General features: G+C 44.4%; 1 protein-coding gene across 35 annotated transcripts in view; it reads left to right on the top strand.

Annotated features, from left to right (window-relative positions):
• Window positions 1-16,285, top strand: part of DEPDC5 (DEP domain containing 5, GATOR1 subcomplex subunit) — a 137,205-nt gene that overhangs the window by 98,468 nt on the left and 22,452 nt on the right. For 21 of the 35 annotated variants that reach the window (XR_014302455.1, XR_014302456.1, XR_014302457.1 and 18 more), the window contains 2 exons: window positions 2,030-2,138; window positions 15,310-15,464. Coding sequence is in view for 28 of the 35 variants with exons in the window: in XM_082697816.1 (XP_082553942.1) it covers window positions 2,030-2,138; window positions 15,310-15,464 (264 nt within the window). In the remaining 7 variants the exon portion in view is untranslated. Of the gene's footprint in view, window positions 1-2,029; window positions 2,139-5,008; window positions 5,075-15,309; window positions 15,465-16,285 lie in introns of all 35 variants that reach the window. The other 14 variants (XM_082697827.1, XM_082697822.1, XM_082697839.1 and 11 more) reach the window with 1 other exon arrangement.

Raw genomic sequence — 16,285 nt, 5'->3', positions numbered from 1 at the left:
ATGATAGACTATTACCATGTCTGATCTTTAATGAACTTCTGGATCTAACAGCGTTCACCAGTGGCCATTAATACCACCAGAGAGAGAGAGGGCCAGACATTTCAGGCCTCCAGATAGAAGTACACAACACCACTTAGGAGTTCTTGCCCAAAGTTGAACCTGAATCTGCTCAAGCCATTAGATAAAACTTCTAGTTCTCAGGAGGTAGAAGGCACAGAGGAACATGATAAACAGTAAAGGGAGAAAAATCAGCCCATCCAGGCTATGTGAATTTACAGGACAAATGAGCTACTTTCTTCAATAAATAAATAAAGATATAAAGATATAAAGAGAAATGAAGAGGAACTTATGCCTTAAAAGAGAGTTAAGAGACATAACTTAGTGCAACGTAGGAACCTTAGTTGAAACCTGCTTTGAACAAACAAACTGTACAAGTGATTTTTGGGAGACAGTTGAGGAAATACTTGATACTAGAAAATTAAAAATTTTCAAGTGTATTGGAGTTGTGGTTGTGTTTTTTCACAAGTTATTTTCTTTTAGGGATACAGTGCATACTGAAGTTCTTAATGGGTGAAATAATATGTGAGAGTTCTGCTTCAAAATAATTGGGATGTGTAGCTAAAGGGTAGAGATGAGTCATAATTGGCCCTAAGTATATAATTTGTAGGGAATCATTATCTTAGCTCTTTTACTTGTGTTTGAAATTTTTCCATAATAAAAACTAGAAGAAAAAAAAAAGAGTGTAACAGGTTACCATGGAAACTGATTTTTAATCTCTGGTATGAGATTACTTGACAATCTGTAACAAACATGTCAGAATTTGAGAGTAGGGAAGTCTTACAGACTGGGTTCTTGGGGAGGCAGACTGTGATGGAGTTTAACATGCAGGATTTTTTTTTTCCCCATGCAAGATGTTTATTGAGGAGAGTCAGTGGGATAAGCATGTGTAGGAAGCAAGAGTGGACTGAGGGAGAAGCCCAGGTGCAGCATAGCCCCAGGGACAGCTTTGGGCCACCTCTGGAGCTAGAACAGCCTTCAGAGATGAGCCCAGGTGGACCAACATAGCCAGACCTGCACACTTCCTCATGGATCATTCATTGTCTATGGGCTGCTCTGGGTGGTGTGGCAAGAGCCTGAACAGGCTGCTGTGCAGTTGGGGCTGTCCCCGAAGGGGCTGACAGGTGAGCTGGCTGGACAGTATGCCCAGCTACCATGACAGCAAGGCCACAGCAGAGGGACCTGGGCAGTGCCTGACAGTGCCCACTGCAGGAAGTATATTTTGCAATAATAACGAAGATTTAAGACTATATATAACGTGAGACTTCTGGAATCTTCCAAACAAAAATTCAGTGATGTGTTGAAGCAGTCTAATTTGGGGGAACATTTAAGTTATGATAGCTCATAGTTATTTTTAGTACAGATAGAAGGAAAATAAACGTGGAAGTATACTTTTATGTACATCAGAGCTGAGAGGGATAAGATGTTCTAAGAAACCATTGTTGTCTCTGGTTATGAAATAGTGTCTGTTAGATTCTGTTAGATTTGTGTGGCTGGGGGGCGGGGCAAGGATATCAAGTGTGTGCATTTGAAAAATTAACATGTAAACCTTTGAAATGTATGGGGAGTCAATTCATTTCCCCATCTAGTTTATGCCACGTTAATGCAGCCCTAAGTTTCAGAATGTGCTTCTGCTGGTATATTTAATACAAACAGAACAAGTCTTCCCAGTGGATTAAAAAAATGGTGTTCTTGGGTGGAGCCACTCACACCATGTTACTTCACTTTTCAAAGTAATAGGTACTGCCATAGTGCTTCTTAAATTGGGCTCTTTTCTTATTTACCTTGGGGGACTGGTGATTGTCCAGGAAAATGAATGCAGTTAAGGGTATTGTGTTGGGCCTGAAAGAGAAACAAAGCAGAAGTCTATATTTCAGAGGTGACAGCTGACCTGTCTTCATTTCATCTTGGCTGACATGGCCCTTTACCAGGGGCTTTCAGCAAGCTACAGGCGTGTTTTTCCATCTTTCAGGTGTTTAGGAGAACAGCAGGCAGCTGTGCATGGTGCCAAGAGCTCCTCCCAGCCAGCTGAGAGCAGCAACGTTGCCATGACTCCCACCTACGTGGACAGCCCACGAAAGGTAAAGGGGACCACTCCAGCAGGGAGCTGCCTTGTGCTCTCAGGGACCCGAAGTGGAGAAGAAAATGAAGAGTGATTCGAATCCAGAGATGAATGTGCTGAGGATTTGGATGAATTCTACCCTGAATCCTCTTAAGCATTGCCATTTCTGTAGAAGCCGTTTCTGCTCGAAGTTGTAAGGAAGTTAGCTGCTAGATAAATGCAGATATAACACAGTCAGGCTAAACTATATTGGTCAGGTCCCAAGATCTGGCTTGAGCTGTGAAATTGGCCATCTGGTTTTCCTTCAGCTACATCTTTGGCTCTCCCAGACAGGAGGTAGAAAGCTAGTGGGGTAGCTCCTATGAGAGCTCACTCTTTGATAAAGAAATTCCTATCTGTTTGCTTAAACTGAGAAATATAGTCAAATGGAGGCATCCTGTGGGGGAAAAGATCTAAATATGGGGCCTTGGGCCTCTCCTATAGAATAGTAAGTACAAAACTCCATAGGTCAGGCTTTTTGTATCCTTTAAGACCGATACACTTGGCTCTGTCTACTCATTCAGGGAAATTCAGAATGTGAGATCATCTGGTATGGGAGTCAAGGTGAGCTGACTATGCATTGTCTTATCTGGTCTCTATCACTAGAAGATGAAGGAGATTCAATAGATGTATTTTATTTTTCAAAACTGTGGCCAACTTGCATGCTTATAAGTCTGTATATGTATTTGTATTTTTAAATTTCACTTCCATATCTTAAAAATGTCCTAGTCAGTTAACTATTTTTTCAAAACATGATTTTAAAAAAATACACAATATTTCATCATATAGATAGACCTTCATTTATAACTTACTTTTTTGTTAAAAGTGTAGATGGTTTCTTTACCAAAAAGAATTTTGGTAATTATTCCTTAAATTTTTACCGTTATTCTGCACTGTATCACAATTATAAATAATACTGCAAACAGCACCCTTGCACATAATTATTTGACCACATCTCTTTTTATTTCTTTGGGATAAATATATCCCATGAGGATGGAGGGATTAAAATCTGAGAAAGAGTATCATCTGAGACTATAGGCAGCTTATATATTCTCTAGACCAGAGGTTGTCAAATCTAAATAAATATTTTAGGCTTTGTGAGCCAAGAGGCAAGATCAAGGGTATTATGTAGGCATTTTTTTTTTTAATGTAGGTACTTCTATATTCATTTAAAATTTTAAAAACTACCCTTAGCTCAGAAATTATAATAAACCAGTAGCCAGATCTGCAGGCTGTAGTTTGCTCACCCAGCTCTAGGAAGTGACTTTACGTACAGTCCCAAGGATATGCAGTCTCTGCATAAGGAATGATCTGTCAGTTAAGAAAGAATCTTTTCACGTCTACGTAAATCTCAGCAGCATTAGCCCGTCTGATTATCTGTGTTCTAGTGGAGAAGGGACACAGATGAAACAATGAGATTGCAAAGGCGCCCTGTGTGCTGCCCGCTAGCTGTTACCCATACTTATTGCTGTCTTTGAGGATTAGAACTAGTCCCTGGGACAGGCCTGAGAAGTAGAGAACTTATAGAACCACAAGCAGTAAGGTTAAAATGCACCAATGGCCAAATATTAGATTGCTGTTCAGAACATTCTTCTCATTTTCCAAATGAATGCTAAAAATCCACATGGATGGTTATCATTTGTGGCCGATGTAGATCCCCAAGCAATCAAAGGGAAGTGAAGGTCTTATGAGATGGTCAAAGGGAAGACCTCTGGGTGACATACTCAGAAATGCCAACAGTGTCTCCAGTCAGCATCTTGTGTTAGGAGGCGAAGAGTGGTCCCTGAACTTGCATCTCCACAGCCACACATTCCCATGATTTTTTACTTGACTTCAAAGTGGTTGATTGGGAAATGGCAGCAGTATGGATGAAATGGACCCTCACATAGTTCAGTGATTCTACTTTGAGAATTGGAGAAAAGTTGTAAGAAAGCAGACTTTCAGATTTATCAAGTGCCATTTCTGAATTTCAGTGATAATGTGGAAAAAGTAAAAGTATTTGGAAGGGACAAGAGGACACTTAATGATTTAAGAAAGATGGAAGGAGGGGTCTTCGGGAAAGCCATTTTTGTTTCAAATACATGGAATCCTGTACCCCACAAGGGTAGGGTTCAGCAGGGAAGGCAGCTTGAGAGCTCTCCCACCTCCCCTCTCCCATCCTATGAGTGCTTATGTTTCTGACACTATGTGTATTTCAGCTTCTTGGTTATTTTGTTATACAACCAGTGGAGGAGAAGGTATTGCTGCTTCTGGATCCCACCTTTGCCTGCATTGAATCCTTTTCTCCCATCTGGCTGCCGTGTTTATTAACTGAAGACCTCAAACCTCTGTATCTCCCCAAGAGGGCTGCTGGTCACCCAGCCAGGTGGGAGGCCAGGAAGTGACCCCTACAGGCTTTCCCCCACCTCCTCACCAAGCAGCTCTGTGGCCTTTTCCTCTCCCTTGACATAGGTCTGAAGAAAGTTCAGAGCTATGTGGGAGGGTGCAACATCCAAGTGAGGCTCTGATGAGACCTCAGGGAGCTTGGACACACCTTCTATCCCTGTGTTTGCTCCCACACAGATGGGACATTCTGCCTGGGAAGGTGTGAGTTCCTGCTAATGCTTGCATTTGGATATAGTCTTTCTGGGTGGATCGTGCCCCCCCCCCCCCGCTTTCTCTCTCTCTTTTTGTTTTCTCTCCATTCCCCTCATGTGCCCCTGTTTCTCTCCTTCCCTCCTTGTTTTTATTTTTATTTTTTTCTTTCATACCCTTCTCTTTCCCCTGATGGTTCACCACGGGTCCACATTCGTCCCTTCGCTCCCTTGCATTTGCTGCTGCCATCGCTGCTTCCTCCTCCTCTGACTTCAGGACGGGGCCTTCTTTATGGAGTTTGTCCGCAGCCCGCGCACAGCATCGTCTGCCTTCTACCCACAGGTCAGTCAAACTCTGAGGGCTCTGCAGCTCGTGCATGCCTGTCCATCAGCAGAAGGCTTCTGCTTGGCTCTGAACAGATAGACTTGGGCTGAAATTGAGTTTGAAGAGCAGCTGAAATTGAATTTGGCCTCAGAGGTGTGCATTCCCTTCCGTTGGGTTGGTGGCGACAAAGGGGAATGCAAATGATGAATGCAGGAGAGCAGAGGAACCATCAGCATCGATGCTCTTGTTTCCCGAGTCTGCTTCTTTCTGCCATGTAGTTGCCACCAATTCTCTGCCACATCAGCAACATCTTCCCTTTCAGGTGTTTTGTCCATCTAATAGAAGCAATGTGAAATATGCTTTCTTAAGAACTGAGCACTTACTTTTTTCCTCCTAATGCAACCTGATGAATTCATAGCAGTGTGGCAGGAAGTGGTCAAAAACAGCAAACATTTATTAATAGGGCATATGCTTCATCATAGGTTTAATGATGGGTGACACTGGGCAGCTTGCCTCGCCTCTGGACTTCCCTTAACTAAATGAGTCCAAATAAAGGGTTTGAACCAGACCTCCATAGGCCTTCCAAGACTAAACAGTCTTGGAAGTCTTAGTTGCTCTGTGCCAAACACATAGTGTTCTCTCATCTCATTCTCACTACCTAACCTGTGAGTTAATTTATCGTAAGTTGTTAACATGGAGAAATTGAAGGACAAAGAAGTTGTGCTTTACATAGTACAGGGTTGAGCTGGGATTTAAATCCAGGACCAACAGGCTTGACTTGTGACCCCTGCTCTGTGATTGGCTTTAGTAATTACTGTTCTGACAGGACCTAGGGGAAGGGAAACCAGACTCTATACCCTTTTTCAAGGCCCCTAAATATACGAAATTGACTAAGTTACAGAGATTTGAAAGAATTGAGAGAGTTTAGGGATGCCTGGGTGACTCAGTCGGCTAGGCATCTACTTCGGCTCAGGTCATGATCTCAGGGTTCTGGGATCGAGTCCCACATCAGGCTACCTGCTCACCAGGGAGCCTGCTTCTCCCTCTTCCTGCTCTGCCTGGCATTCCCCCTGCTTGTGTATTTTTTTTTTTCCTCTCTCTCTCTTTGGCGAATAAATAAAGTCTTAAAAAAAAATAATCGACAGGGCTTATGCAGAGAGAGATGGACTGAGGAGGACAGGACTTTGGAGGTTCAAAGGCAAAGGTTAAGGGATTCCTATCTGGTGATATTCAGAAAGCCAACATTGATTTAGTCCTCACTCTGCCAGCTACTGTGCAAAGGGTTTTGCACACGCAGTCTTCACAACAGTCTTTGAGGTATTGGTGTTATCCCCCCGTTTTCTAGATAAAGATACTGAGGCTTAATACATTACCTGGTCAAAGGCACACAAATCGTGAGTGGCTGAGCCCCTGTACCATTTAGCACACGTACCTGGAGGGAAAGGGGGTAATGAGCATTGGAGTCTTCCCTTTCTTAAGAGGTCAGATGATGCTGTGCTTGTCTCTGCAGGTCTTCAGAGGTCTGCACTTGCCTCTTCCCAGTGAGCTGTGTCACCCTGGGCAAATCCCGATGGGGATCTCTGAGTTCTAATCAAGAATCTCTGATCTCTGAGTGTGGGAGGCACGCTGCATTTTTGGTTTAAATCAAACTCAGGGTGGACTTATTAACCTTTTACTTTCTAACAAGAGACTGTTATGAAAAGTTTTTGACTTGGATTAGAATTTAACATAAGAAAAATCAGCTGAGCCAGAAGGGAATTATTTTATAAGTCCCATAACAATGTAGCAGTCCACACAGCTTCACTTGGCGGATTTCCAGGTGAAACAAAAATGGACAAGTTCCCACAGTTGGAAATCACGTATAAAAATGAGCTGTTGGGAGAGGCACACGAATAAAGTTTGTATTAGTGACCAAGTATGTTGTTAAGCTTACACATAAATCAAAAGATTGTCTCTGCTCATATATAGTAAGGGATCCTCTATACTGACACAAAATGAGATTGTGCTCAGTTTGTTTTTGTTTGGTTTATTTATTATTGTTGTGTTAAAATATACGTAACATGGAATTTGCTGTGTTTGTTTTCTACCATGATGTGTGGAGAGTGGAGTGGGGCACTGGAGTCAGAGGGCTCCTTTCAGATTTCGTCTTCAGCACTGTACCAGAGAGCTGCTTTAGGCATGTGAATTAACCTCCTGAACTTCAGTTTCCTCATTTGAATAAAAATATCTTCCTTGTAGGATAGTTTTGAGGATTATAAAGAATATGCATTTCTCAACAGACTTCAAGGGAATGAAATCCCATAAAGCATTTTTCTGTGCACCGAGCAGTTAAGTAACAGGTCAAGGACAACTAGGTAACTAGAAGAGCCCTACATATTTGGAAACTAGGTAACGCACTTCTAATAATGCCTGAGGTAGAGACAATGTCGCAGGCTGCATGGGATGTGGTGGCTGGCTAGTGGCTGGGATTAGCCTAAGATTCTTACCATGCCAGGTTTCTGTGTCCATTTGGGACAGCTGCTTATTAGAGCGCCATTCCAGCAGCCTCTGCTCTCCACCCCAGTTCCCAGACCAGGAACCGCAAAGAATGGGTCATGAGCTCCTTAAGAGACTGGTGCTACGTGTTAAAAGACTGTCACTCCCTACTGAGCACCTGGGTGACTCAGTTGTTTGGACATCTGCCTTCAGCTCGGGTCGTGATCCTGGGGTCTGGGGATCGAGCCCTGCATCAGGCTCTCTGCCCAGTGGGGAGCCTGCTTCTCCCTCTCCCTCCGCTTGCTACTCTCTCTTTCTCTGTCAAATAAATAGATTTTTTAAAAAATCTTAAAAAAATAAATAAAGACAGTGTGTTGGCTCTGGCATCAGACTGATTGTGAGCCTTTTGGCAGCTGCACTAACCTCCCTGAACCTCAGGTTTCTCATCTGTAGAATGAATGGGACTAGTCATGTTTTCTTTGTAGGCTTGCTCTGAGAGGGAACTGAGATGAAGCTTCTGTGTGATTAGCTTGGACCCTGGCATGTAGTACATTCCCCCATACGTGTATCTGTGTGTGGGAGAGGGGAGGGAGGACAGGGGCTGAGGGTACCAGGTATTGACCCGGCTTGATTGGGCCATCAGCTGTTTTTCCTGAGTGTGTGTGTGTGCGTGCATAAAAATGCACTGGACCTGGGTGACGTGTCCTGCGCCTTTTATCTCTGAAATTCGGGATGACCCTGTAGGACCTTGCAATGTAAGTCCTCCAGCTCTGAGTCGCCAGGACTTTGCCTGTGATTTTTGCCCTTCACAACAGCTTTCTACTGACAAGGAGTTCCTTCTGGTCAAAGGGGGTAGGAGGGAATCACCCTGACTCTGACTCTGCTCAGGGAAGAAAGTGCCTGTAAAATTAAAACAGACAGCAATGTGCAGAGGGTTCCAGGTAACAGGGCTGTGCACCAGCCGTGGAAACTAGTTCCTTGTGCCACCAATTCATCATTCTAATGATAATGAACCTGTCACTCTATCTGATAACCGGAACAGAGCTACTCAGTGCTTTCTGTGCCCTGCTTTCTGGAAATCGATTTTTATCATCACAAACTGACACAAGCATTTAGAGGGCATGAGAAGCCCTTGGTAATGAAATTTTCCTCAGAATTCAGCCTGGTATCTTTAGTCTGTGGTTTGGAGCTGGAGGGAATATCATAGTCAAGAGGACAAGCCCCTGCCACCTGAGGCCTGAGCTTATGTTAGGCTTTCTTCCCTCCCCCATCCTCTGACCCCCAGCCCGTTACTCTCAAAGCGGGCATGGGTCTCAGGGGCTCACCCCAGCAAGGACTCACCTCCTTTTTTCCTTCATTTTTATCACCAGTCCCTGTGACCATTTCTCACGCTGGTCCTGAAGGAGCTTCCAGTGTGGTTTCCTTGCTTCCATCCTGGCTCTTGGCAGTCTGTTTCCCAGCCCAGGGTTTTGCTGTAATGGAATACCATAGACTAGGGGCTTAAGGGGTGCATTGGCTTCTTCGAGTTCTAGAGGCTGAAAAGTCCAAGATCAAGGTGCCAACACATTTGCTTCCTGGTGAGGGTCTCCTTCTGGCTTGCAGATGGCCGCCTTCTCTTATGTCTTCAGGTGGCAGATATAGAGAACTGTGGTCTCTCCTCCTTTTACAAAGACATTAATCCCATTATGACTTTACCCTCCTGCCCTCATCTAAACATAATCAGTTCCCAAAGGCCCTACCCCCAAATATAATCACATAGGGTTTAGGGCTTCAGCATGTGAATTTTGGGAGCACATATTCAGTCCTTAACATGTGGCTTTCTTCCTTTAGGATAAAGGCCAAAATCCTTATGATGGCCTGGAAGGGCCTGTATGATCAAGGCTCTCCCTCCCTTTCCAACCTCATCTCTGTCATCCTCTTCGTCACTCTTGGACTCCAATGACAAGAGCCTTTCTCCACACTGCTGTAGGCACTAAGTTTCCACCCACAGTGCCTTGGCATGCACTGTTCCCTCTGTGCCTGGTTAACTCCAAGCCATCTAATCAAATCCTACATCTTAAAGATTCATACAGCTCCCGTGCCCCTCCTTTCTGCTCTAATCCTGGTTCCACTTCTGTGTTTGTATGGCTGGGATTTGATTAGTGCCCAACTTCATGAGACTATAGGCCTGTAGGCTCCCATAGGGCAGCTGCCATGCTGTGTTGCTCATCGTTGATTCTTCAGCACCTGCCTGGCATTTAGGAGGAGCTCAGTAAGTACTGCCTGAGATATACTAATGGGGGATATAGACACGAAAATGTTTGTTTGAACAATGGAACAACAACAAAAAACAAACAAACCCCCAAAACCCTTTTCTTTTCTGTGGATAAATTAATTTCTTTTCTGTGGAACCATTTTGGCTTAAGTATGCGGGGGATTGGAAAAGGCTCCTAGCCCCCAGCAGGTGTGCCCTGTGATGGCCCCAGAGATGCTCCCATAGGCCCCCAGGCTGTTGCAGAGTGCACTTTGAAGCCACAGCTGTTAGGGCCCAAGTTTTTGGCATGCTTGTGGGAGCCCAGGGAAGTCAGAGTCAGTGACCAAAAGTGGACTTTTTACCCTTTGATCTGTTTTCTCTCTTTGGAGACAAGAGTGAACAAAAGGCTCATGTCCCTGGGGGCTTAGTTCTACCCTCCCCCCAGAGGACCTTAGGGTCATATTAATCAACCGTTGCCCTCACCTAAACTCTTCACCATCAGTCAGGCTCTTATCAGAAATCTCTGTGCAAGGCTTTTGCCATGAGCACAGTTTTACCTGCAGGACATTCATCTCATTCCCAGCTCCTGAAAACATGTTCAGCCTTGCTGTGCATTTTTAACTCTTGAAGTGGTTGCAAATACTTAAAAATCAGGAAATTTCATACAGAACACAGGTTTCTGTCTTGTATTATAAAATAAGCTAGATTTGGGTCCTGGTTTCCTTCCCAGCAGTGTGGCCTTTCTTTTTTTTTTTTTTTTTTTTTTTTTGGTAATAGCCAGCTGTGCCGATATATATCAATAGTCCCTATACATATTTTCATTTTGCCACCTTTGCTGTAGAACAGTGTTGTCCACTAGAACTTTCTGTCATGATGGAAGTGTTCTGTATCTGTGCTGTCCAACACAGATGGTTAGTCACACATGGCTAGTGAGCATTTGACAAGAGGCTGGTGCAACTGAGGAACTGAATTTTACATTTTATTTTAATTTATATTTGAATAGCCACAGATAGCTAGTAATCACTGTATTGCATGGAACAGGTCTAGACGTTTAAAATGTTACCATTGAAGTACTTATGGATACTCTAGAATGTCACATTTTCCTACCCTTGTTTATTTTTTTCCTCATTTTTTTCTATCCTTGTTCACTGGATTTTCTCATATATTTATTTGATCTTATTGTATGTCTATTTATTGATAATCTCTTCCTTTTTTTTTTTTTTAAGAGTGGTGCTGAGATATGAAAATATAAATAACCATTCAGAGTCAGGGGCTAGGATGGACATATGGAAGAGGGAGGCTGTACCTGTGGAGAAAATGTGGTTCAGTTGAGATCAGAAATCCCGAGCGCTTCCTAGGCATAGGGCTGTCCTAACATGGGCGTTCCTTGTCTAATGTCTGTTTTTCCTTCCCATACCCAGATGGCAAACTCCATAAGGGCAGGGGGGCAGAGGTTTGATTTGGAAGGATATTCCAGGGGCACCTAGGTGGTTGGGTGGTTGCCTTTGGCTCAGTCATGATCCCAGAGTCCTGGGATCAAGCCCCACACTGGGCTCACTGCTCAGCAGGAAGCCTGCTTCTCCCTCACCCTCTCCCCCTGCTTGTGTTCCCTCTCTTGCTGTGTCTCTCTTTCTGTCAAGTAAATAAAATAAAATAAAATAAAATAAAATAAAAGATATTCCATCCTTCCCTGATACTATAAAGCTTGGGAAACCTGGCTATGGAGCTGAGAGTTATTCCAAGCTCTCTGAATATGAGATTCTGTCATGGGTCCCTTTATGATGCCTCTAAATGCCCTCAAGGAGCCAGGTGAAAGGAAACCAGGTATGCCACTTAGCCCACTTTGTCTTCAGAAAAGACAAAGCAGTATGTTCTGTCTGCCACCCTCGAGGTACAGTTAGAGAGCTGGGCTGGCAGATGTGGCAGCTTTCTGGTGGCTGATGGTCTTCCAGCATCAGAAAGTGGGGCTGTGACAGGCACACAAGTTGGAGGTTCCTTGGGGGTGCCTGTTGTGGATGGTGCGAACCTCTAGGGCATCCCTGGTGGAGCTTCATCCCTCAACTTCTCCCATGGCTTCAGGCGTAAAGGAAGGGGGAATGGGACTGGGGATTGGTGTTGCAGTTTAGGGTTGGTTTATTAATAATTAACTAAATACCAGACTTTATTTGGGTTTCACCAGCTTTTCTTTTAATGTCCTTTTTCTGTTCCAGGCTCTAGTCCAGGGGCACCAAGTTGCATTTAGTTTTAGTGTCTCCCCAGTCTCCTCTGTGACAGTTTCTCAGTTTTTCCTTGTTTTTGTTTTTTAACAATGTGGAGAGTCTTGAGGAGCCCTGGCTAGATACAATGTAGAAGGCCTCTGAATCAGGACTGACTTGATGTTTTTCTTCTGGTGGAGTTATGGATTCTTGACAAGAATAGCTCAGTGGTGAAGTATGCTTCTCCTCACATCATACTAGGGGGTCCATGGGATCCACACAACATCATTGGTTACAGGAGTCTTCATCACTTGGTGTTGTAGTATTTGTCAGCGATCTCCATTATGAAGTTACTGTTTTTCCCTTCCTATACTCTGTTCTTGAAGCAAGTCCCTAACTGTAGCTTACTCAAAAGAGGATGGAGAGATTCACCTGCAGCTTCTGGAGGTGGGGGTGTCTATGCAGGTTATGTGGAACCTCTCTGTAAGGAGGATTTGGAATAAGGTTCTTAAAATGGAGTTGCACCTGGGGTGCCTGGCTGGTTCAGTTGGGAGAGCATGTGACTCTTGATCTCCGGGTTATGAGTTTGAGACCCACTTTGGGTGCAGGGACTACTTTAAAATAAAAAATAAAATAAAAAATAAAAAATAATTTTTATTTTTATTTTTTTTTATTGCATCCAATACCAAGCACCTCCCACCACTTGCCTTTTCTAGGCCTCTGTGCAAATTCTGCCCTTCTGTCCATCCAACTTTCCTTGTCTTTCTGTTCATTCCAGAAAGGTCCTTTAGGTGGGTTACGGCAGTAAATGCAACCTCCAGAATAAAATGTGACTAAATGAGGAAATGTAGGAAAATAAAAACTTAAGATAGGATATCATCTGAGGTCTTATAAATTATCTAGAGTTTAATGCTAAATTCAGCCCTGAACTATCTCGGAGCCAAAGAAAAGTGGGAAACATCTATTCTAGGATTCAGAGTGGTCATAAGGTAAAGGCAAACCATTTGCTCTGGAGAAGCATAATCTTTCATGGTATTAAGTTCTAAGCAGTCTCTTGAAAGATGGACATTATACAATATAGTGCAGGGGGTCAGGAAACTATGGGGCAAATCTGACCCACATCTGCTTTTGTAAATAATTCTTACTGGAACAGAGCCACACCCATTCATTTACTTTATTGGGCTGCTTCTGTCCTTCTTACTAAATTGAGTAGTTTCAACAGGGCCCTGTAGCCCACAAAATCTAAAATAATTACTCTCTGCTCCTTTACAAAAAATGTTTGTCAATTTCTGATTCAGAGGGCCTGCTAAAATAAAGCTATAGGAATCATGTAAATTTCTGGCAGTTTAGGCTGGTTGGGCAATTCTCAGGTGCTGTAGATGAGAATTAACCCCACTATAGGGGTCTGGAAGATAGGACCTAAGAGCTGGGTCTAGCCCCCGTCAATTAGCTTCTTCTAATTTTTTTAAAAATTTTATTTCTTTGAGAGAAAGAGAGCACATGAGAGGCAAGAGGTCAGAGGGAGAAACAGACTCCCTGCTGAGCAGGGAGCCCGATGTGGGACTTGATCCCAGAACTCTAGGATCATGACCTGAGCCTAAGGCAGTTGCTTAACTAACTGAGCCACCCAGGCGCCCTTCTCATTTAATTTTATGGTCTAGTACCTGTTTCTAAGTCTTGCTGGTTAGAGGCAGATGGTGATTGGTAATTGCAAGCTGCTTCTTGCTGCATTTCTGTGTATTTATGGTGCTAGCAAAGTCTGTGTGGTCTTTTTTGGAAATATTGAGCCTGATGTAGGAGAATGGTTCTTTAAGAACTGGTGACTACTTTATTTCCCAGGGTGCATTCGGTTGTATCTGGAGGTATTTTTAATTGTCACAGCTGAAAATGGAGGGCTTGGGGGTGCTGGTGTTACCAGCATCTAGTAGGTGAAGGCAGGGTTGCTGTTCAACATCTTATAAGGTACAGGACAGTCCACCCAAAGACTCATCTGGCTTTTAGTGGCAATGGTGCCAAGTTTGGCACACCCCATTTTAGAAGGAGTGATTTTTACAACATCCAACAAAATGTTTGATAATAGAAGGCTCCCTTCTGAGGTACTTAAGAAACCCATATAAGAGGGACTAGGAGTTAGATTTTTCCTGGAGTGCTCTGGAAGTGCTGTTCTCTCCAGGTATCTGCTGTGGGGTACAGTACAGCCCTTCTAGGTGAACAGGTCATAGTCCTGCGCTCTCAAGATGTTTAAAGGGAATAAGACCAATAAAATATTACATGAAGCAAAAATTGGCAGCTGCTAGGAGGGGGTTATAGAGATCCAAAGTAGAGAGTGAGAGAGATGGTTTTCCTTTGGGAGCTGGGGTGAGAGTGAGTCAGAAGACATTTTACTGAGGAAGCAGCATTTGAAATAGCACTTAAGATGATGGGTTTTTAGCTTACAGTTGTAGGGAAGGGCACCTCGAGTCAGCAGAGCACACAGATGGGATTAAACACACGGGGTCTGATTTGGCTGGAAATGTGTATGTGGGTGAGTAGCCGGCTGTGCAGGGCCATCACCAGCCAGGGTTGTTTGTGCTGGACCTGCCAGGCTCTACAAGTTTGGTAGCTCATGGGGAGACCTGAAAGATTTCAGAGTCATGGAGCGATGGGATTAGAACTGCTTTTTTTTAGGAGGATGAAAATGGAGGTGGCTGGCAGGTAGTGTCTTCAGGGATGAGAGGCTGCAGTTGGTGGTCAGGTAGGAGACTGTTACAGCCTCTCCTGGGAGAACAGGCATAATGTGGAAATACATGTGAATCGGCCAAGGCGAGGCTGCAGAACTAGGCCTCTCTTTAGAGGTTAAGCTAGAGAAGGAAGGGAGCTACCAGAAGCCCCTGAGGATTGAGCCTGTACACTTAGAAGGTTGATATCCTGCTGACAGACACAGGAAAGGAAGGTTGGGGTGGCAGGGTAAGCCATAGTGAGGGAGGGTGTTTGCTAGGATATTCACCCGTTTGTCTCTAATTGTATTCTCTCTCTCCCATTTTTCAGTCTCACAGGAGTGCTGCCTTTCTTACTATTTCTGTGGAGATTTTTTTTTTTTTAGTGTAAATCTGTGGCTTGAGTCAGGTGCTGGAGCCATTATTTGGTTCTGGGGATTCACTGTGAATGGCGATTTCCTATCAGCTGTGGTGTGGGGTGCAGGAATTCCCATGGCTCTGATAGAAGGCAGCCCACATGAGACTGGGCTGGGCTCCTATAGCTCTTCACCACAAACCACTGAGGGTTATGAAGGAGAGAGGAATGGGGAGGATCACATATATAAATAGCCTTAAAGAATTTCATTGTTTCGTTCATTTTCAAATCTCCTTTAGGTGTCTGTGGACCAGACAGCTACCCCAGTACTGGACAGCACCAGTTTGGGGGTAAACACAAGCCAGTCTGTGGACAGAGGCAACAGCCAGGCCTTTGGGAACTCCCAGAACTCAGGGGAACAGAGCTTCCCCCCTGCAAACTCCAGTGACAGCAGGTGAGACTCAGAATGGCCAAACTCATGCACTGGGGAAGCACTGGGGAGGGTCTGGCCTCAGAGGCTGTGGAGGCTGAGTCCAGAGTCCCAGGTCCACTATCTGACTCAGCTGTGAGTTCTACCTGGAACTCTACCTGGAACTACCTGGAACTCTCTACCTGTGTAGTTCTACCTGGAAACCTGCTAACTCGGGTCTTAGCGGTACCTGTTTGATGGGGCTAAGGATCTGTGCCCTGCCTTCCTTCCTGGATAGCTGACAGGTGCCCACAGAGACCCAGGGAAGTTATCAGGCATTGTGCAGGAGTGGACTTTGGGGAAGAGATCCTGGACCCAGTCTATCCTGTTGAGTGTGGTACACCTGATGCCTGACTATGGACAAATCAGTATCTGCAACTTGAAGAAATGAACAGCAGATGAGTGGCTGGTTGTGCCCCAACCATGGCTGTCCTTTTCCTATTCCTGAGTATCTGAGGAAAAAAGAAGCTGCTTGGACCTCATTTACTTGAGAAAGTTAGCCCTAGGTTTTATTATGATTTGTCACATCTGAAAAACAACTTTTTGATTTCCTTCCCAGCTGTGTTAGCCTTCTAATATTCTGCCCAGTCTATTCTGGTTGCCTCACTGTCCTGTGACCTGAGCAGTCCTTGGTGCAATGGTTTCAGATGTGACTTCTGCATGCCTTTACCCGAGAGCAAAAGGGCCCCTGCGGCAGCTCACCTGGCTGGCCCCTGCCAGCGGCCACCCACTTTCCTTTCTGTCTCGTGGTCTGCCAGTTTTCCCTGCTTCTGGTGCAGGGCCCCTCACTCACTCTGGCCAGGAGG

This window comes from Mustela nivalis, assembly GCF_964662115.1.
Source record: "Mustela nivalis genome assembly, chromosome: 14".
Lineage (NCBI taxonomy): Eukaryota > Metazoa > Chordata > Mammalia > Carnivora > Mustelidae > Mustela > Mustela nivalis.
Note: the sequence above shows the minus strand (reverse complement) of the source record. Positions and strands in the feature narration are given on the sequence as shown.